The 20,939-nt window shown below is 38.4% G+C and overlaps 3 protein-coding genes across 3 annotated transcripts; all 3 read right to left on the minus strand.

Moving 5' to 3' along the window:
• Positions 1-4,993: 4,993 nt before the first annotated feature.
• LOC119996965 lies at positions 4,994-8,205 on the minus strand. Its single transcript, XM_038843743.1, has 8 exons — positions 8,155-8,205; positions 7,775-7,996; positions 7,619-7,731; positions 7,511-7,521; positions 5,837-6,039; positions 5,649-5,744; positions 5,239-5,457; positions 4,994-5,017 (listed from the first exon to the last, which is right to left on the minus strand). The coding sequence occupies exons 1-8, from the start codon at positions 8,203-8,205 to the stop codon at positions 4,994-4,996; spliced, it is 939 nt and encodes a 312-aa protein (XP_038699671.1).
• Positions 8,206-11,420: 3,215 nt separating this feature from the next.
• Positions 11,421-13,027, minus strand: LOC119996967. The gene is made up of 2 exons (XM_038843744.1): positions 12,421-13,027; positions 11,421-11,509 (listed from the first exon to the last, which is right to left on the minus strand). The coding sequence occupies exons 1-2, from the start codon at positions 13,025-13,027 to the stop codon at positions 11,421-11,423; spliced, it is 696 nt and encodes a 231-aa protein (XP_038699672.1).
• A 2,253-nt stretch (positions 13,028-15,280) lies between these two features.
• Positions 15,281-16,794, minus strand: LOC119996968. The gene is made up of 6 exons (XM_038843745.1): positions 16,611-16,794; positions 16,285-16,526; positions 16,051-16,215; positions 15,824-15,916; positions 15,672-15,740; positions 15,281-15,559 (listed from the first exon to the last, which is right to left on the minus strand). The coding sequence occupies exons 1-6, from the start codon at positions 16,792-16,794 to the stop codon at positions 15,281-15,283; spliced, it is 1,032 nt and encodes a 343-aa protein (XP_038699673.1).
• Between the last annotated feature and the right edge of the window lie 4,145 nt (positions 16,795-20,939).

Below are 20,939 nucleotides of genomic sequence, written 5' to 3' on the forward strand. Positions count from 1 at the left end.
GTAAAATTTAGATCTTCTACATATATAGCAATGTCAGAAAGAACTTCGCCAAGCAAAAAGCATAATCACAAAACAAACCCATTTCAATATTCATAATGAACAATTTTGAAACTCAAAGCAGCAGTTTTGAACTCATAGGTCATCAAATTCATAGCCAACCCAAGGTGTTCAAACCTTCCACATCAACCATCCTGCATATGATGATATTCATTAGAATAGAAAACCTGACACAATCTGCAAATTCCATCTAAAAATAGAGTAAGTAAAAAAGAACAAAATTATTATAGGAATCCAGTGCCTTACATGTCAATGAGGAGACAACTGATGTAAACATCCAACAATTAAGACCATTAGGCAGATGGTTATTGGTGCTTTAGTCAATTCACAAACAATATCATAAGGAGAACCAACTATAAGACAGTTTGATTAAGATATTTCAAGTATGCATGGAAATTAAGCAACTACAAATAGAATAGCTGTGCAAATAAGCAAAAGTTATTCAACATTATAAATGGTTCTGTTAGAGAAATACCTGCCACAGCCTGAAAGCCTGACATCCATTGTCCTGTTTGTAAATCATATATATGAACAAAACCATCTTGGAAGTGAATATGGAAGGTGAAAATGCCAAAAGTAATTAATTATTTAATATTTATAATCTTATCGTTGTATGCAACCATGGAAGGAAGGCAAAGATGAAATCCTACCTGACCACTAGCGCCCAGATGTCTGGCAAGTGGTTTTATATAAAAGGCTATTCGCTGATTTGTATGTTCAGAGGATCTGTATAACCTAACAATATAACAGAAGAATAATACTTACGAAAGTCATTCAATTTTTTTTTGGGGAAGAGAAAACTCCAACCATACCCCCAACCATGAAATAAATGTAACAAACAATGAAAGAAGTCTGGTAACTCATCCTTAAATGACTTACCTTTGCATTGACCTTGAGGAGAACATTTGTAACTTCCATGTAATATCAATCAACAGCCACCCAAACATTGTACCATCTTCAGTTCTTCAATAAACATTGCCCTGAAACACCACAACAATGGAGTAGTTAACACCAATATGACTAAAACCGAAAAAGAAAGGGAACCCAACAAATATATACGCACATCATTTGCGCACACATTCACAGGATGCAGAAGAAAAAGAAAATATACGCACATCAAAGAAGAATTTCTTGATCAATACAGCATTGACGAAAATACAGCATTGATTAGAGACCAATAATCTGATCAATAATAAAACCTTTACTTCGTAAATATTTGTGGGTAAAGTAAAAGGGATGAAAGGCTAAGCAAAGCTCGCACCACCTCGTCCCAGTTATTCAAATCTCCCATAAATATAGGGAAAAAATTAACGTGCAGTTTATAATAGAAATAGCTTAAAGAATAAGAAATGAAATAAATATAAAAAAGTATCAAAACAATAGAAAGTCATGGTCTCAGAAAATCAGAGATGAAGATCTCAGCGGGCCAAAAAGCAGAGCCAAAAAATGAAGCAAAACAAAGAACCAACACAACACCAATAAATTCAGAAGCTAACCTGGGTGATTTTGTTTTCGTGAATTGCTAGGTGATTTTTCGTAGTGAACTCTGTGGTTGATCTTTTGGCTTTAAGATTTCCTCCTCAGCATGCCTCTTTTCAGCAAGCACACAAAGAAGCACAATTGACAGGAATAAGAACACCGACCCATAAAACCCAGCCAATAACAGAGATAGAGAGAACCGCAACACAATTGACACAGAGCAAAGTTATTGACATAAAGAAGAAATCGTACAACGGAAATTTATATGTCCAAAAGCAAAAATTGTACAACGAAAACTAAAATTTATATTCCAGGTGTCTTGGCGTCACGAAGTTTACCTTTATTCCCCTGTTGTCGCAGAACTCCTAAAATTTATGGCTAGCAAACTGTGGCCCGTTATCTGTCTCCTTGGGTACACCAAACCTGGAGATAATGTTCTTCTAGAAAAACTTCTTGACGTCAGAATCTTTGATCTGCGTGTAAGCCTCAGCCTCTATCCATTTAGTGAAATAATCAATCATGGCCAAAAAATGTTGTCGCTGCGCTGATGCCTTAGGTAAGGGACCAACTATATCCATTCCCCATTTCATGAAGGCCCAGGGCACTACGATCGGAGTGAACCTTTTTGGAGGCTGATTGGGGATTTGAGCAAATCTTTGACACTTGTCACACCGCTTGACATACTCAATCGAGTCTGATCTCATAGTGGGCCAGTAGTAACTAATTGTCAAAGCACAATGTGCCAAGCTTCTACTTCTTGAGTGGTTGCCAAATTCTTCTCGTGTAACTCCGCGAGGACATATTGGGGTTTTTCTGGACTAACACAGCGCAATAGATGACCTGAAAAAGACTTCCTATACAGCCATCCATCATACATCGTGTACCGCGCTGCTTTGACTACCAGATGCCTTGCCTCATTTCTATCTGTAGGTAGGGTCCTTTCAGTGATATACTAGATGAACGAGGTCATCTATGTAAGGTCTGGATTGATTGGAAGGACTCGGTAGTATTATGCTCTTCTGAATCTTCCTCCCTTCTGATCGATGGCCATTTTAGATAGACCAAGGGGATTGATTGGCCTTGCGTGGTTTGGATTGATGACCCAAGGTTGGAGAGTGCATCAACATACGAATTTTTTGCACACGAAATCTGAGTTATAGTAAACTCTCCGAACGGCAATTGCAATTCTTTCACTAACCCCAAATAACCGGTCATCGTGGGGTCTTTAGCTTGGTAAGAGCCTAGTGACTGGTTCACTATCAACTGTGAATCCGAATGAACCTTCAAGTTTATCACTCCGAGCTCTTTAGCAAGCATCAGACCGATGACCAAAACTTCATACTCTGCTTCATTATTAGTTTCATGGAAATCGCATCTTACTGCTCTCTGAATGATACTTCCTTCAGGAGAAATCAGAAAAATTCCCAAACCACTACCTTTAACGTTGCTGGAGCCGTCCACATACAGAGTCCAAGCACTAAAAGGTAGTGGTTTGGGAATTTTTCTGATTTCTCCTGAAGGAAGTATCATTCAGAGAGCAGTAAGATGCGATTTCCATGAAACTAATAATGAAGCAGAGTATGAAGTTTTGGTCATCGGTCTGATGCTTGCTAAAGAGCTCGGAGTGATAAACTTGAAGGTTCATTCGGATTCACAGTTGATAGTGAACCAGTCACTAGGCTCTTACCAAGCTAAAGACCCCACGATGACCGGTTATTTGGGGTTAGTGAAAGAATTGCAATTGCCGTTCGGAGAGTTTACTATAACTCAGATTTCATGTGCAAAAAATTCGTATGTTGATGCACTCTCCAACCTTGGGTCATCAATCCAAACCACGCAAGGCCAATCAATCCCCTTGGTCTATCTAAAATGGCCATCGATCAGAAGGGAGGAAGATTCAGAAGAGTCCAAGCACTAGGTGCTTGCTTTGTCATGCAACGTAATTCTTTATCTGCCTCGGACTATACCGTTGGAGCAAAATCAGCTACGAAATCTGCTAAACTTGTGACTTCATCATCTTTCTGAGCTAATACGAGATATCATACTCACTGAGCTCCATTGTCCGCTTAATAATTCTTCCGAAAAGCTCAGGCTTGTGCAAGATGTTCCTCAGAAGGAAATTCGTTACAACTACAATTGAATGGCATTGAAAGTAAGGTCTAAGCTTTCTCAAGTAAGCGGTAGCGGGTTGCGGCATCTAATAGACTCTTGCTTACATAATACACCGACAGCTATTTTTTCTCTTCCTCCCTGACTAAGAGTGCACTGACCACTACTTCCGAAATGGCTAGATATATAAACAATTGTTCTCCTGTCTTTGGCTTTGACAACAAAGTAGGGGAAGTAAGATATGCCTTTAACTGTTGCAGAGCATCCTCGCACTCTAGTGTCCACTCATAACTAGCTAGCTGTCTTTTTCAAGATTGAGAAAAAGTGACGACAGTTGTCCGATGATCTGGAAATAAAACAGCTGAGTGTTGCTACCTTTCCATTAAGTCTTTGAATATCCTTGATGCAGGTTGGGGAGGGGATGTTGAGAATAGACCGAATCTGATCTGAGTTCGCTTCTATGCCTCGTTGCGTTACCATATAGCCCAAGAACTTCCCGGACACCACCCCGAAGGAACATTTGGTGGGGTTCAGCTTCATGTTGTACTTGATCAATAGGTCAAAAGCTTGCTGGAGGTGTATAAGATGTTGTTTTTCTACTAAGGACTTTACCAGCATGTCGTTGATATAGACTTCCATAGTGTCCCCCAGGTACTTGGAGAACATCTTGTTGACTAATCTCTGATAGGTGACTCCGGCATTTTTCAAACCAAATGGCATCACCAAATAGCAGTAAACCTCTCTTCCGTAATAAATGCCATTTTTTCCTAATCTTTTGGATGCATGAGGATTTGGTTTTATCCAGAAAAGGAGTCCATAAAGCTCAAAAGCTCATGCCCGGTCGTCGCATCTACCATCATGTCTATGTAAGGCAACAAGAATGGATCCTTAGAACAGACTTTGTTAAGATTAGTAGAGTCAATGCATACTCTCCACTTTCTATTCTTCTTCTTGACAACAACAATGTTGGCTAACCATTCGGGGTATTGCACTTCTTTTACGGAGTTGTTATCTATCAATTTCTGAACTTCCTCATTGACTATTCTATTCCACTCGGGGGCAAACTTCCTTCTCTGTTGTCTAACTGGTGGATGTTCAGGGTCGACTCTGAGCTGATGCATAACAACCTCCCGGTCTGCATGAGTCCATGCGAAACAATTGTCATGTTGGGCCAAGAATTGAATCATTTTTTGTCGCGTCTCCGTAGGTAGTTGTGAGTCAATTAGCATTTTATGGTCTAGAAAATCAGGGTGGATTTGTATCTCATCAAGCTTCTCCATCCCTGGTTCATCTGGCTCTAGACCAAGCGCCTGGCTTTGTAATTGCTATGAGGACTCGCTCTTACCCTTCATGGTAGTTTGGTGACAACTTTCTAGAAGAATGTTGATCACCCAGAATCTCTTTAACACAACTTTTTGTTGGGTAGCGCAACACTTGGTGATAAGTGGAGGGCACGGCTCTGATAGAATATAACCAGGGGCGGCCCAAAATAACGTTGTAGGCTGACGGCGAGTCTAGGATCGAGAACTTGGTCTATTTGTTTATTCTGTCAGCATAGACTGGTAGGGTAATTTCCCCCAACGTGTGACTAACCTCATCGTTGAACCTAACGAGTGTCGTAGACCTACGCACGATCAGAGTTTCATCTAAATCCATCCCCTTATAGGCTTCCAGTAACATAACATTAGTCGAGCTGCCATTATAGACTAGGATCCGCTTGACGTTGTAATTTGCAATCTGAAGCGTAACCACTAATGCATCCTGATGAGGGTGTAAGAGTTCGATAGCTTCATCTTCTACAAATACTAATACCTGGTCGATGAAGGTTCTGAGTGTTTGTGTGATTTTGGCAGCTGGGTTCGCAACATTCTTCTCATGTCACTTCGTCGTAGTATAGGAGAGTCCACATTTCTAACCCTCTAGAGATCACGTTTAGCGTTGCTATCAATTCCGATTGGAGGCGCTTCTTCACTCTCTACTTTCTTATTCTAGATAGCTTTAGCCTTCTCGGATAACAGATTTCTTAAGTGACCCTTCTTGAGTAAATCAGTGACCTCGTATCTCAGAACCTTACAATCCGGGGTCGTATGCCCTATGTCCTAATGGAAATCACACCACTAGTCAGGGCTTTCCATCCGACACCCTCTCATTTTATAGGCCACTTAATGCTACTCCCCATTTTCTTCAGTACTGCCATAGCCTCAACCTGGGCTATCCAGAGGGGATACTCTGGGCAGTTTTTGTCGTAGTCAGTCCTTTCAGACTTGCAGGGGCGTTTACCATTTGAATCACTGGCACCCGACTGTTCTTTCCTCTGACATTTATCTTCACGTCTTTCTTCCTTGGTAGGTGTCAAAGACGTTCTTCTTACCTCTTCTTCCGATCTCACATAGGCTGTTGCCTTAATCAGGGCTTCATCATAGTCTCGGACATTGTTGGGCCTAAATTAACCTTACTAGCAAGTGTACTAGTCGGCGACTACAACACAATGATAAGCAAGGGTCGAATCCATAGGGACGGAGTTATGTCTAATCCAAATGAATACTTGTATGTATGTATGGACAATGCAAAAGAGTAAAGTTCCACTCAAGTTTGTTTGGTTTAGCAATTGAACTAAAGACAAACAAATAGTAAAGTGTTATTGGTATTTTCTCGGAATAAGGATGCAAATTACGCTAATGCAAACTATCACTAATGCAATTAATATGAATGAGATGAGTCAATGAATATGAGATGAACACCAAGGCTTCAGAATCCCCCTTGGGAAATGACTTGCAAAGAGACAAATTCACACACATATTTGTTAATTCGGGCATAACAAATCCGTACCTAAGTTGGTTTTAGCGCACTTAAGCCAAATCTCCCTAAAATCGATTACTAGCTATCTTATTGGTTAAGGTCGGATATTCCTAAATACATTTTAGCCATCTTATTGGTCTAAACATGCATAGGAATTCATGAAGTTCTATGGAGATTAGGATTCATACAAATTGTCACCTAATTAAAGGGAGACACATTCATAATCAAGAGTTTCAAGAAGCATAATCTACTTGACATATTACCGTCTAAGCAAATTCTTCAAACAATTTCATCCAAAAACCTATAGTGTTGGCCAAACACAACAAGCATGAAGAAATTGCAATCAAACATAGAAACACAAGATTTATACCCAAATCAACTAATATATATGTAAATCAAGTCATACACAAAGTCATCAAACCCAAGGCTTCATCCTAGCCTTGGCAAAAGTAGTTTAATAACATATAGGGAGAGAAAAACACAAGAAGAGAGATGAGAAAAGCATGAATAAACCCAATGAGTTGAGAAAATTCAAGTTGGGTTGAAGAATCTCTCCTCCTAACTCCAAAAATCACCTTTCCCTTTTGTTTTTGCTCCTCAGAAAGTCTGTTCGAAGTCTCCCCTCTACCTGCGGCTAGGGCAAATCACATATAAAAGATGGCCCAAAAAACTACACGACGTGCCTAGGCGTGTTGTAATCTCGCCTAGGCGCAATCTCACCAAGGCGTGCGCCTAGGCGCAAGCTCATATTTCCAGTTCTCTTCAAATCAACGCTCCCTAGATTGGGCGGATGGGATTATTCTGGGCGTGCATTGCGCCTATGCACACTTCTTCACCAAAAACTCTGGATCTGCCTTGGGAAACTTCAAACGATCATAACATGTCCATATGACCTCCTCTTTGAGTGATTTTTATGTTTACGGAAAGCTTGAGATGTCTAGTTTCCAATGCGTTTTGTTTCGCTCAAATCCAATAACTTTGCAGAAAGTTATGACCATTTGAACACACAAAGGTCGGTGGATATTTTCTCCAATTCAATCCCTTTTTCGTCGCTTTTCATCCAAACCCGAATTATCCCTACAAAAAGCGTAACATCCTATAAACATACTAAATTTATTACAAATAGAGGCTTAAGAGGGATGATTAACTACCAAAACGATAGGTATTTACATACCTATCAGACATCACACTTGGTGAGTTCCTCATATAGTTCTCCACTAGGAAGTAAATAGCTTTTGAGCGCTTGGATGGCGGTTCCTGGATCACAACATATGATAGACACTTTCTCTGTATTGAACCCAGATAGGAAATCACATAAGGATTCGCCTACCTTTTGAGGCAACCTGTAGAGATCGTCCGAGCGCTTGGGGATCTTCTTACTGCTTGAAAACTGCACCATAAAAGTTTCAACTAGTTTTTCGAAGGAAGCGATGCTGCCGTTGGGAAGGTTGAAATACCAACGCAGAGCTAGACCAATAAGAGTTGATCCGAAACCTTTGACATGCAAGTTTCGTTCAGGCCATGGGAAATAGCGGCGGCATTCATCTTTAGCCTATAATGAGACACATGGTCTTCTGGGTCATATGTGTCGTTTTACAGCTTCATATTCGAAATGATGAATCTGTGTGGAAATTCGGTTAGGGAAATGTGATTAGTGAACAGCGATCATGCATAGTAGTTAACACTAATTTTCTTGGAAGTAGGAGAGACGCTCATAAGCTTGTCTATCCTTTCATTCATCTCGGCCAGTTGGCGGGCCATTTTTGCGTTAATTGCGTCTCTCACGGAAGGAGGAGGGAAATGTACCGGAGGAGGAGGTCTATAACTGGGAGAGTTAGTCAAATCAACATGTGAGCCCCGCTCGTCTGTTGAGGGATCTTGACCGTTTTAGGTCATTTGTCTTTTGAAGTAGAGACATTGAACTATTCAGGTATAACTTCGGGGATGAAGTGTGTATTCAGAGGGAAAGACAAAGTGTTTTGAGGTGGTGTTTGGTCATAAGTTTGGATAGGTGGGATATGGGTCTGAATTGGATTTTGGAATTGTGAAGGGCTTTGGTTTTTGAGCTGCAGCACTTCCTCCCATAGGGCCGCATTATCACTTGCTAAAGATTCCAAACGGGTGTTATTCAAATGCATTTCCTCTCTATTTTTTGTTAGTTCCTCTTCCATGGCTACTATAAGTTCCATTAATTGGTTCGTTGTAACTTCACCCGAGTTTGCCATAGCGATAACTTGTTCTAAGGTTTATGATCAAATGACTACAAATAGCCCCCTATGTAATGTCCCGACCCGGAATGCGTTACTTTTGGTATCATCTTAATCAATCTCCTAATTAATTCAATCATTAAGTCACCACAAATTTTGACAGCACCTCCCCTATTACGGATGATGCCAACCTGGAGTCAATGGCAAGTAAATATCACAATTACATTCCCAAACCTAGGCAGGGTCTCAGGCCATCTAGCAATTCATATCACAAATAAATTCTCAAATCTAAGCAGGGCCTCAGGCCACCTAACAATCGCATATAAATTTCCACACACAATAACATGTACAATCAAACAACCAATGTAAAGAGAATCCTGCATGCATAATCAATTGACAGGACACGAAGTCCACAAACTAGGTTCGGGAGTCCCGATCACAAGGAGCACCCTCCCAACCGTTCATCCAACCATCGAATTGAGGTATCACATATGTCTCAATCGAGAAAAACAAGTATGACAAAATACTAGTAACATAATCAAATTCTAGAACCATCTAGTCCTATTACTCTCCAGGGGCCTATCCATGTCACGCACGCTCCTCCTGATCCGCAACCCTGGTACCAGAACTAGACTCACCTGCGAGGAGGGAATAAGGAGAAGAAAAGGATGAGTGAAAGGCCCAGTAGGGAATAATAAAGAATAAATGAATAATATAAGGCTGAAATATTAAGGAAAAACATAAATGCAACAATATGATAACTAACATCATGTACACCCAAAACACAAGTAGATAACAACACCATACGGGATCCTAACTTGGCCCACTGGCATCCCTATACTCATCAGGACCCTGAACAGCCCAACGACATCATCGCATGGTGCCTCAAGTACATGTGAAATCCTGACTCAAACCACCGGCGTTCCCATACTCATAGGAACCCTGAACAGCCCACCGGCATTCCGTAATTCACATCAATCAAACCTAGGAGAGTACGGGTCTATACCCGACATCAACCGTGCAACTACAATGCACGTCCCACATGGTTAAACAATGAAGTATACATACATACAACCTACATATATATATATATACTACTACATGATGCATGTTCAAGAATAATCCATGATCAATAAAAGACTGAACAATATAGGGTGGTATGCAATATAGGGGTTGTTCTCCCTTAGGGACAATTAAGGCGAGAACGAGAAACATAATGAACAATGAGAAAAGATAAACGTTCTTAATAGGAGGACATATTCAAAGAGAATAGCAAAGGGTCGAATTTCTGTACCTCGTACTCCAAGAACTAGCTATGTAAAAGCTAATACTCAACCTTGAATTCTCCGGCCACAATCAACCTATTATTCGGTAAACCCATTATCGAATCAACATACCAATAACTTTAATTTCATATAACTAACACAAAATAACCCAATAAATCAAGAAATCCTTACCTTTTCTTAACCCAAGACTTTCCAAGTTCTTGAACCTCATCTAACCAAGCTTGCAACTCCAATCAAAAATGGAATATATATAGATACAATCATAAGCAAGTCTAAGTCAACCTATTTAATCACTAATTTCATCATATTCAAAGATTATCCTCAAACCCATAAAACCCTAAGATTAATCTTCACCAAATCTAACCCCAAATTCAAATACAAGGTTGTAGAGATCTTACCCAACTATAAATTCCTTCAATTGCACCTAAATAACAAGATTTTGATGTGTCAAAACCTAATTTCCAGCAACTAAGGAGAGTAGAAAATTTTTGACTTAATTACTCTAATTTGGAGCTAAATGGGTGAACTAAAGGCTTGAATAATGTTGGCCGGAAATGGTGGCTGGTCGGCGACCAAAACTGACAGGAAAAGTGGTTGGTGGCAGCTGCTGGTTGGTGGAGGGTAGGAAGAAGTGAGAGCAACCACCAAAAGAAAGAAAAGAAGGAAAGAAGAAAAAAAAAGAGAGAGGGGAGTCGATTCTCTCCTCCCTTTTTTGTTTTTTAAATGACTAATGTGCTCTTTAAATTTTCAGAATTACAGTTTTGCCTTTATATTTGAACTAATCATTTCTTTTACAATTTTTATTTATTTATTTTATTATTTTTTTAAATTTTGCTAATCTTAGATATTTCCGGGTCGGGGTATTACACCCTATCTGGCGCGCCAAATTGTAGTAGCAATTTCTACAATTGTTGAAAGGTCAATTTTGATTATGTGGAGGCTCGTTTGCACCTTTGAATCCTATAAATGTCACAACAAAAACAACCGTGAAAGCTCTCAGACCATATTGGGGGGTGCCGGTTGTAGAGGCTCCGACGATTAAGTCAGTGATGATCGAAGATGGAAGATCGACGATGGCTAGAGTGTTTGTGGCTGAATATTTAGTGAGGGGTTGAAGAGTTTCGATGTTTGGTTCTCAATGTCCGGATCCCCTTCTCCAAGGTAGGAGAAGGGTATTTATATGAAAGTGAGGACAGACCTCGGGAGTTGTGTCAACAACTTATATCATTTTTGGTAAAACCCAGTGTATGTGAGCATAAAAGTCAAGTATATCGAACGTGTCAGGGTTGGTAGACGAAAAGCAGAATGGGAATGTCAAGACATATATATGATGGGAGTTTGACACGTGTTGGTCACAGAATGGAGAGTAGCAGTGGGCAATCATAAATGAATTGATATATATTATGTGATAAGAGATCATACGTGGGGATATGTATCTATCAGGTACAAGGATATTGGTGTCAACTGGACAGGATCGTGCTCCCTAAGAGGGAATGACCGTGGGCCAGATTGACGCCCGGGCGTCCAGGCGCCTTAGTTGTGGTCGCGCCATAGCTAGGTGAGAGGAAGTTCCTATTAAGTAATGACGTCATGAATACAATAAAGCAAGTATGAGAGGGGACGTTAGCCGTTATTGTCCGATATGGTGTCAGGGTCACTGTTTGCTATCACGTGATCGTGTTGTCAATGGACAGAGCCTTGAACGTTTCGAATGGGCATTAGCATGGGTCAAAGTGTGCTAGTTGGGCCTGTGAATTCTGGCATTCCGGACAATGGGACCATACAATTTTTGGTAACTACACCGCCCACCAACAACCACCACCACCACCACCACCACCACCACCACCACCACCACCACCACCACCAATGGGTCAGTCATTCAATCGTGTGCTAGAATTACTAGAGTGAAGCAATAATAAGGGTCAAATGATTGTTTATTCAAAAAATTATTTTGCTGGAACTACTGCAGTGAAGTTATATATGCATGTCTAGTTCTTAGTTTTGTCAACTGAAGCCATTGATGATCAAGGGAGTGAAGTTCAGATCTATTTTCTACCGACTTTGAAGCATCTGTAAGCGTATCTACTTGCTAATTTTCTTGACATTGAAGGTATGGAGATTTTTTTTTTGGAATTTTTAAAGTCTTTTTATTGGCGACAATGCTACGTATCCCTAACAAATACGTTCATAATCGTCCATAACATGTAATTAGACAAAGTAATAACGAAAGTCAATATAATTAGACAATGTAATAACGAAATTCAATGTAATTAGATAACGCAATAGTGTTAGGATGGTTATGGAAGAAATTGTTAGGGATATATAGAATTTTCGTTTTATTGGGACCATGGCTATTAGCTTCATCTTTTGACCCGACCCTAACCCATTTGACGAAACCCGACCCTACCCAACATCAAATGAGGGCCAGGTGAGTGTTGGGAAACCAATAACCCGATCCCATGCTGGTCAGGTGAGGTATCTACCTAAACCCGACCCAACCCGACCCATGTGCACCCCTAATGGAAATATAATTGCTTGAGCTGCAGGATCGAAAAAGTCTAGAATTCCATGAACAATGACTTGTCCATCACTGTAGATGTTCCAATCAACGATCTTAACTAGGTTGAGTTCAGCCTCGAAGTCGGACTCCGAATGAAGATGAGGTACTTGAGAAGTCACCACAAGAGAATTCCCAGGAAGGAGTGTATTGATTCCTGAATACATTCGAAGAGTCTCTGTTCTTAACTCTAGATCCTCTCTTGGAAGATAATAGGGTGAAACGTGGTACCCAAGGGACGTCATTGGAGACTGCACTTCTCTCAAACTGGCGAAGGCAACGTCAGTTGGGCAAAATATGGTAAAACTGGTGGCGTTTTGGTTTGATAATAGGCTAGTTAGAGAGTTGTTCAGAGTCGATGACATCGCCTTATAACCCTTCTCTTCAAGGGCACTGACGATTCCAGAGACATTAACTTCACTACTGCCATCATGTGTGTTACGGCTGGACTCTTCTTGGCTTGCTTTCGCAGTCAATAGGATTGTTGAAACCAAGAAGAAAAGGAGTAGAAACTTTGTCTTTTTAGCTGCCATGAAAAAGGAAGATCGTGTCTCTATGATTGCACGAAGATGATGAATGAAACAATTGATGGAGAATGTTTGAGAGTACTGTTATTGATTGGTATTTATAGATAGAAAAAACTTCGTTGGACTTCTTCTAATCCCAGTTGTAGTCGGATTTCCCAAATCCTAGTTTGTTTACGAATTTTGATGAATAATGAAGCACATTTACTAATCTTAGTTGGTATTAGGGTTTTTATTGTTATTTTACGTTAATTAGAGGTTTTGGGGTTACTCTGATTTGGGTATTGGACTTGGGTTCATTTGTGTTTAATTGGGTTAATTTGCTATTCTAATTGGTTAGTGAAACTCCCAAGCCTCCAAGTTGCATACCATATTACCTCCTATTGTCTTCAAATTTCAAGGTTCTTGGGCTTCGGTAGGATAGTGGCGGTAAGTACTAAGTACAATGAATTGGGGTCGGGTTTGGGTTTGGGTTTAAGTTGATTTTACTGGATCATGGGCTCCAATGAATTGTTTCAACTGTGGGTCTCTACTAGCAATTGGATCAATCCATTAATTTAAAAGAATGTGTGCATATGTTTTACCAGAAAAATGTTACATTCCTCATTTTGTGATCCCCAAATCTCTCTGTGGCATTAAAATAATCATTTATTAAAAACACACATGTAGAACCCACTTCACATTCAACACTAAAAATTAAACAGGAGTCTTTAGGGTCACTTTTTGGAGGTTTAAAGCATTATCTTTTTTACCTATTTCCGTACAATTTCACATAAGCATGTTATATACGATCCACCTTCTTAAAATATATTACGGAGAAAGTCAAGATATTGACCGCTTGCTTGAGATAACTTATGATTTATTAGTTGATCCATGTTATTTTATTTCCTATAATTGTCTAGCTTTGTCATTGATATGATCCTGCAAGCGGTAATTGATTGTATTAGTTCATATTGTCTTTCATAATTTTGTTAGGAATAACTGATTGTGCTGAGCTGGCAATTGATGATGTGGCAAGCTTAATACGGTTTAAGCTAGTATATAGGCTTCTACTTGTAAAGATAATGCTTGACGCCCCAAAAAGTGACCCAAAAAACCTCCATTCAATGTGAAGTGGGTCCTACATGAGTTTTTAATCAATGTCTATTTTAATGCTATATAGATTTAAAAGTTTTTAAGGGTCACAAAATGGGGATTTAGCATTGTCCGTTATGAAATGATAAGAAAGAAGGTGCTCCTTCATGTGTGTTTTCTCTTATGTGTTTCTCTGTAATCTCTCTTCTAGATTGTTCATTTCTGTCATTGCTAGGTCAAGGTCTGAAGAGGTTAATAGTAATGCCAAGCTAATGTTGGAGACTCTCTCAAATAAAAGAACCAAGATATTTGAAATATTGTTCTCTAATCACCACAAGAAATGGGGTCTATAGCGGGGGATTAAACCGCCGCTATAGCTAGAAAAAACCGCCACTACATAATGTTACCGGCGGTATTGTAAGTGTCGCTATAGACTGTGTCACTGTACCTATTGCGACGCTTTTCTAAACCGTCGAAAAAATCGCCGCTACTATACCATACGACGGTTAAAACCACTACTATTTTGTTGTTATTTGTCAGCCACTTTTCTTAACTGTTGCGACGGTTTATTGTCCAAAAACCGCCGCAATTTTTGCAGCAATTATAAACCGTCGCTATCATGGTGACAATTATGAAATAGGTTGCTGAGCTTAGCTACGGCTTGTGTATTAAACCGTCACTAGGTAAGAATTTTTAAAAATATTTTTATATTTTAATAATTCATCATTTGTTAATTGGTCCACACAAATTACCCTGTTTTGTTTAACTCCATGAAATGAAAGAGTGCGAAAAGTTAAAATGATACATCAAAAAACTATTAAACAAGGTACCCAAATTAAAATAAGGTATCCCACATTCTTCATTAATACAACAAAAACATGTATGTGAATTAGAATTAACCAATTTAGAAACAAACTAAAATGTACTACGTACGATAACATCTTGGATACAAACTAAAATTAAACATTGTTGAGAAATTATATGTCTTCAAAAGCAAAAGGTGAATCAAGATTCTCAAACATCCCAAACTAACAAGTTTTGAGGATCATAATGCTCATTCGTAGGACCGACCAAGTGGATCGATCTTGAGGATCATAACTCTAAGATGACAATCGCCTATGTCCATTGGATGTGTCTGGTGCCTATAAATTAAATAAATAAATTGATATACATCCTCATTATTTTTAATTAAAGAGATAGTTGTCCAATTTGTGCCATCATGGTCATCATCATGGATTTCAACTCCTGCATCTCTCCGCTATTTGAAGAAGTGAATGACATCCCATTAAATCGACGTCGCGAACTAGTTCCGAACACTTGGGTTGGAGGAGGTCCTGTACCAATACCACGTACACGTCCAGCATGTTCTTTTCCAAAAAGCGCCGCATATGCATCATTCTCTGACGCAATACTTGTGGTGTGGGATGGTTTTGAAGATGTAGCCTCAATTTCTGCAGTAAGTTTCTCCTACAAAATTTATTTGTATTGAACAACCAATATGCAAATATCATGTATATATAAACTCGACAAATATAGAAATTAAATACCGCTAAAGCTGCGGTCTCATCATTTGCATAACCCCCGCCTTCTTCTTATGCGTCTCAAGAAATAATTTAGCTCTAGTTGGGTTAACACCGGTTTTCTCTCTCTGCCAACCATAATACAAGTAAAAAAATATCAATATAATACACAATCATATAATTAATAGAATAATAATTAGCCAAAAAATACCATCTCTTCAGCCTTTCTAGCGAAACTTTTAGTCCCAGACGTATGCGCGATTTTTTGCTTCTTTCTATTAGTTGTGTTGATCTCACTACGCTTCTACAAATTTTAAAAAATATTAACACAATGCTTTGTTAATTATGGAGAAATAACTTGAACACATGATTAAATGCATTAAAAAATATATTATGTGCAAAAGTACCTTTCCCTTCTCGAAACTCCAATAGAGTTGCCCATTGCGCTTCATCTACATCTGATGGTCTATTACGAATTACTTCTTCCACAATATCATGATTATGGTAGATATTGCACTTCAAGTGACATTTATAGTCTCTCCATCTTCTTGCAATTGTTTTCAATACCCAATAGTCATAGCAATCATCATAGTAGAATTTACCCTAAAATTTATCATGTTAATAACTATAATTCAAAGTTATTTAAAATAATAAAACTTTACCACAAGATACCTCCACAACTTTAAGCATCTCTTGAATTTCAGGTTTGGTAAACTTTCGCCAATCATCTTTTGCCAATGAACAAAGCTCACCATTCTTAGCAATGCTATCCAAAAATTGGCCCAAAAGTCCACCTGCAGCTTTGATTGGTTGTCCAAGATCATTAAAGGGGACAATTATCCGTTGATCCGCAGGGAGTTCCCACACATCAGCAAGACGTGTTCGTCCACGAGTTCTCTTCACTCCTTGCGTATCTGTAAAGAAAGACAGAACACACTTCTGTAGACATATTTGTTATGAAAAATACCAAATCAAACAACAAACATTTATATGTATACCAATGGTATCAACGATGCCATCTACTTCCACTTCATTTGTTGCTTCTGTTTGAGATGGCACCTGAGAATCTCCATTTTCTTCAATATGCGCACCATTATTACTGTTTGTAGATGCTTGAACATGTTGCCCAGCCTCTTCTTCAGATAAAATAGTAACTCGACGTCTTCTTCTTGTTCTTGCCATTTATGTTGCCTACATTACACATGACCAGAATGTAAACCATGTTAAATTTCATAAACAGTTCACTAAAATTACACATGAACAGAATGTAAACCATGTTAAATGACACGACATACCTCCTTAAATGTTATTCATCACGCTAAAAGAAGATAACATAAAAGCATTATTAAATACAAATTCAATTAATTATAATTCGTCTTGATCTATATCTTCACCACTAGAATTATTTGGAACAACAATAGAAGGTTCATTAAGTTTCTCTCCATCCACATCCACCCTAACAAGCTCTATTCCATCACTATCTTCAAAAATACTTTCCACACTGTGAGAATGATACGAGTCATTCTCACTATATGTCTCCACCTCATTTTGTGAATCTATATTGCCCATGTCAAATAAGTCCCTAGGTTTTGTATGGACAACAACACACCAATAATTTTCCCTAGAATCTTCAACATAATACACCATTTTAGCTTGAGAAGCAAGGATGAAAGGTTCATGCCTAATATGCTCACCAGTAGGGATGAAAATGGGTCGGGCCGAGCCGGGCTTTGACAGGCCCTAGGCTTGGCCCGTTCCCATTAAATAAGGCCCGAGCTCGGCCCGAGCCTTAAAGGGCTCCAAAAACTCGAGCTCGGGCTCGGCTCGTTAGAAAAGAGCTCGACCCTAGGCTCGGCCCATCGAGCCCGGCCCGTTTGTAGGCTTGATCATAAATATAAAGAGAAAACCTGTAAAAATGCCTTAAATAAAATCCAACATTAATACAAGTAAAGTTATTACAATAGCAGCCAACATTACATAAAATCCGTAAGTAAACTCCAAAATAATATACGAGTCAAATACTTCATAAACAATAACAAAATCTGTAATTAAACTCCAACAATCCTTCTTGATTGTAAGCAGCTTGAATCTCCATGTTTTGAAATGAACTCTGTAACTTCCGAAACTCCAACCTAGCAAGTAGCAAAGTATCAATTAACCACTCTGTAACTTCCGAAACTCCAACCTAGCAAGTAGCAAAGTATCAATTAACCAAGTGAATTTGGTAATATGGTCCATATCAATCAACCTATGCATTATCACAGGAATCAATTCATAAAGTATAACCCGTGATGGAAATTCTATTTGGGAAAAGGAAATCAATGACACTTTATCTGAGTGTTTTTTTTCATACGTTTGCTAAGTTACATTCTTTGAACTATGTATCTCTCTTTTGCAGAGTGGCAAGCAATAAAACTAGGCTTCCATGGCTGCACCCTAGTTTGCAAACACTATCATATTAAATTGATGACTTGAGATCAGATAGTCGAAGGCAAGAAAAGGGCAAAATCATTAGTATTTGGGTAAATAAGAAACTAACATTTGAACCATATGATGCAGAGAAGAAAACATCTGAACACATAGGTATCAACTTTAATAAGAATCTCCAGGTTTTAATTATCACATTTTATTACCATAATATGATAATTAGGAAAATCTAGACCACAGGAAGGAGCTATATTGGACAAATTATGCATCATAGAAGTAAATTAGCACAATTATGTCACATATCATCACAACATATAACTAAAGCTTAATCCTGATATCACGCAAAACCTCAGAGGAATAAAACCAGAGCAATACATATGTACATACCATACTCTGTATGAAGAAAGATTTGTAAATACTGAACATAATCTAATAGTATTACACTCACCTAACTTTTATGGAACATTGAGAACAAACTCTTCATCCTTTTCTTCTTTCTACAAACAAATAAAAAAAAAAACAATCATCAATCTAAAATGTGAGGTTTTAAAACTTAATATTATAGGAAGTTTAAGTGATATGAAATGAAATAATCACCTTGCGCGGTTTCTTCTTTAACCCATGAAGAAATCCCTGGGATTTAGATGATCTCTGACTACTACCTTCATCGTTGGTTGAGGCAAAATTAGCTGCATACTGCTCATACATTTCATATAAAGCTTCACGGACCTTCTCAATATTGTATATCACTTCGGACTTTTCATAAATCAATGGAAAACAAAATTCAATCAACTTCATTTTACACCGTGGATCTAAGACAGCAGCAATTGAAATCAATAAATTACACTCACCCCAATACTTCTCAAACTTCGCATTCATTTTCCCAACCATAGCTTTGATGCATATGTTGTTATCCATTGCTCTCTTTTGTAAAATTTCTTTCACTCGATACATCTCAGAAAGAAATAAATTAGAAGTTGGGTAGTCACTTCCTGATATGAGATTAGTGATTGTGTTGAACACAGATAAGATTTGACACACATTCTCTACTCTCTCCCATTCTTCCTCTGTTGGTAAATTATGATAAAGAGGTTCCCTCTCTTTAAAAATAAAAAATGCATCCTTAAACTTCAAAGCAAGTGACAACATCTCAAAAGTAGAGTTCCAACGTGTTGGAACATCCAAAATCAGCTTCCTAGCAGGTAGTTGCAATTGCTTAACTATTTCAGTGAACTTCAAAAATCGTGCTTCAGAATTTTTCAAAAATTTGACACTTTCCCTCACATTGTAAATGACATCATCAATGGCAGCAATTCCATCTTGAACTAAAAGATTGAGAATGTGTGCACAACAACGAACATGAAACAACTTTCTATCAAGTATCAATTTCTTATTTCTTAGAAATGTGTTCTTCAAAGTTCTAATTGCCACATCATTATAAGAAGCATTATCAACAGACAAAGAATAAACTTTATTTTCAATTCCCCACTCAGTCATGCATTTGAAGAAATCATCAGCAATATCAACACCACCTCGTGGAGGTGGTATATTCACAAAGTTAAGTACTCTTTTCTGCAATTTCCAATTAGCATCAACAAAGTGCCCAGTAACAACCATGTGTTCTATTTGTTGACAAGACCTCCACATGTCAGTTGTCAAACTAATTTTGCTAACATTTTTTAGTAATGACTTCAACTTCTTTTTTTCTTTATCATACTCTTCCATGCAATCACTTTGCGCAGTGATACGAGTATATGGTATATACTCATGAGAACTATTCTTCATGATAAGATTAAATCCCTCTTGCTCCACTATAGAGAATGGATGCTCATGCATGAGAGTAAAATGTGCAATACTATCTCTGACCTTCTTATAATCATGTATAAAAGCAGAATGAGGAGATGTCTCACTAGTGATTTTACCCGAGCAGAAACCCGATATCTTTTGAGACTTTTGATTTGTCATCCTTCTTGCACATCCCTTTAAGTGTCTCCTGAAATGAGATGTCGTGCCACCACTGATTTGAAGTTATGCCTTGCAATGTTTGCATTGCATTTTGTTTGTTCCTTTTACTTCATCGAACTCATCCCAAACCGCGGATCTCCTTCTCTTTCTTTTCTTATCAATCTCTAGACTTTCATCATTTTCGTTATCTCCTCCCCCATCTCCCTCTACAACTCCCTCCTCATCTTCATTTTCCACTTTGTCTTCCTCATGCTCTTGTTGTTCTTGTTCTTGCTCTTGCTCTTGCTCCAAATCCATAGTCACACCCACGGGCTGTTCTTCTGTGGTAATCACACCATCAACTTCCATCCTGAAATGGAAGAGTATCAAAAAATAGCTTGGCAAATGACCAAGGAAGAGTTATACAAAAGAAAATAACTAACAGTCTAACATGAACAAATAGTTACAACTTTTTTTAGTCATTCGTTAAGTACTATGAGGATGCAACAGAAAATTATAACTAATATGAGGAATATTGTCATCACAATCTGAAAGATTAAAATAATATAGAAACATGGAATCACAACTAAAACAGGTATAAAAAGAGCAATGGAAAGAAAAGTATAACTAACATGAGCAATATTGTCATCACAATCTGAAAGATTAAAATAATATAGAAACATGGAATCACAACTAAAATAGGTATAAAAAGAGCAATGGAAAGAGAGAAACTGTTTGTTAGCTTCTTAAGCTTATAATGAAGCGAGTATGAAAGGCCAATAGGCCATATACATGTCGCTTCAGACCAGCATGTGTTCCTTCAATGGAGTAGCGAAACAGATCGAGTCAAATACAAGTGATAAGCACAGCTAGCAAGGATTGCACGTTCAAAAAATAAACCCAGCCTAAAACAAAATTAAACCACCCGCAATAAGCCATCAAGAGAAGAGATCACA

Source organism: Tripterygium wilfordii, chromosome 4 (genome assembly GCF_013401445.1).
Source record: "Tripterygium wilfordii isolate XIE 37 chromosome 4, ASM1340144v1, whole genome shotgun sequence".
Classification (NCBI taxonomy): Eukaryota; Viridiplantae; Streptophyta; class Magnoliopsida; order Celastrales; family Celastraceae; genus Tripterygium; species Tripterygium wilfordii.

What these genes read in the sequence shown, in the direction of transcription:
- LOC119996965 (XM_038843743.1), bottom strand. Translation starts at nt 8,205, where the DNA reads ATGGCCCGCCAACTGGCCGAGATGAATGAAAGGATAGACAAGCTTATG. An exon ending in TCTACAGGTTGCCTCAAAAG is followed by an intron (nt 7,732 to 7,774) that starts GTAGGCGAATCC and finishes GGTTCAATACAG; the next exon opens with AGAAAGTGTCTATCATATGT. An exon ending in TCGTTAGGTTCAACGATGAG is followed by an intron (nt 5,018 to 5,238) that starts GTTAGTCACACG and finishes ACATTCTTCTAG; the next exon opens with AAAGTTGTCACCAAACTACC.
- LOC119996967 (XM_038843744.1), bottom strand. Translation starts at nt 13,027, where the DNA reads ATGGCAGCTAAAAAGACAAAGTTTCTACTCCTTTTCTTCTTGGTTTCA. An exon ending in TCGGGTTGGGTCGGGTTTAG is followed by an intron (nt 11,510 to 12,420) that starts GTAGATACCTCA and finishes ATTACTTAATAG; the next exon opens with GAACTTCCTCTCACCTAGCT.
- LOC119996968 (XM_038843745.1), bottom strand. Translation starts at nt 16,794, where the DNA reads ATGGCAAGAACAAGAAGAAGACGTCGAGTTACTATTTTATCTGAAGAA. An exon ending in CTAGAAAGGCTGAAGAGATG is followed by an intron (nt 15,741 to 15,823) that starts GTATTTTTTGGC and finishes TATGGTTGGCAG; the next exon opens with AGAGAGAAAACCGGTGTTAA. An exon ending in CGCATAAGAAGAAGGCGGGG is followed by an intron (nt 15,560 to 15,671) that starts GTTATGCAAATG and finishes TAAATTTTGTAG; the next exon opens with GAGAAACTTACTGCAGAAAT.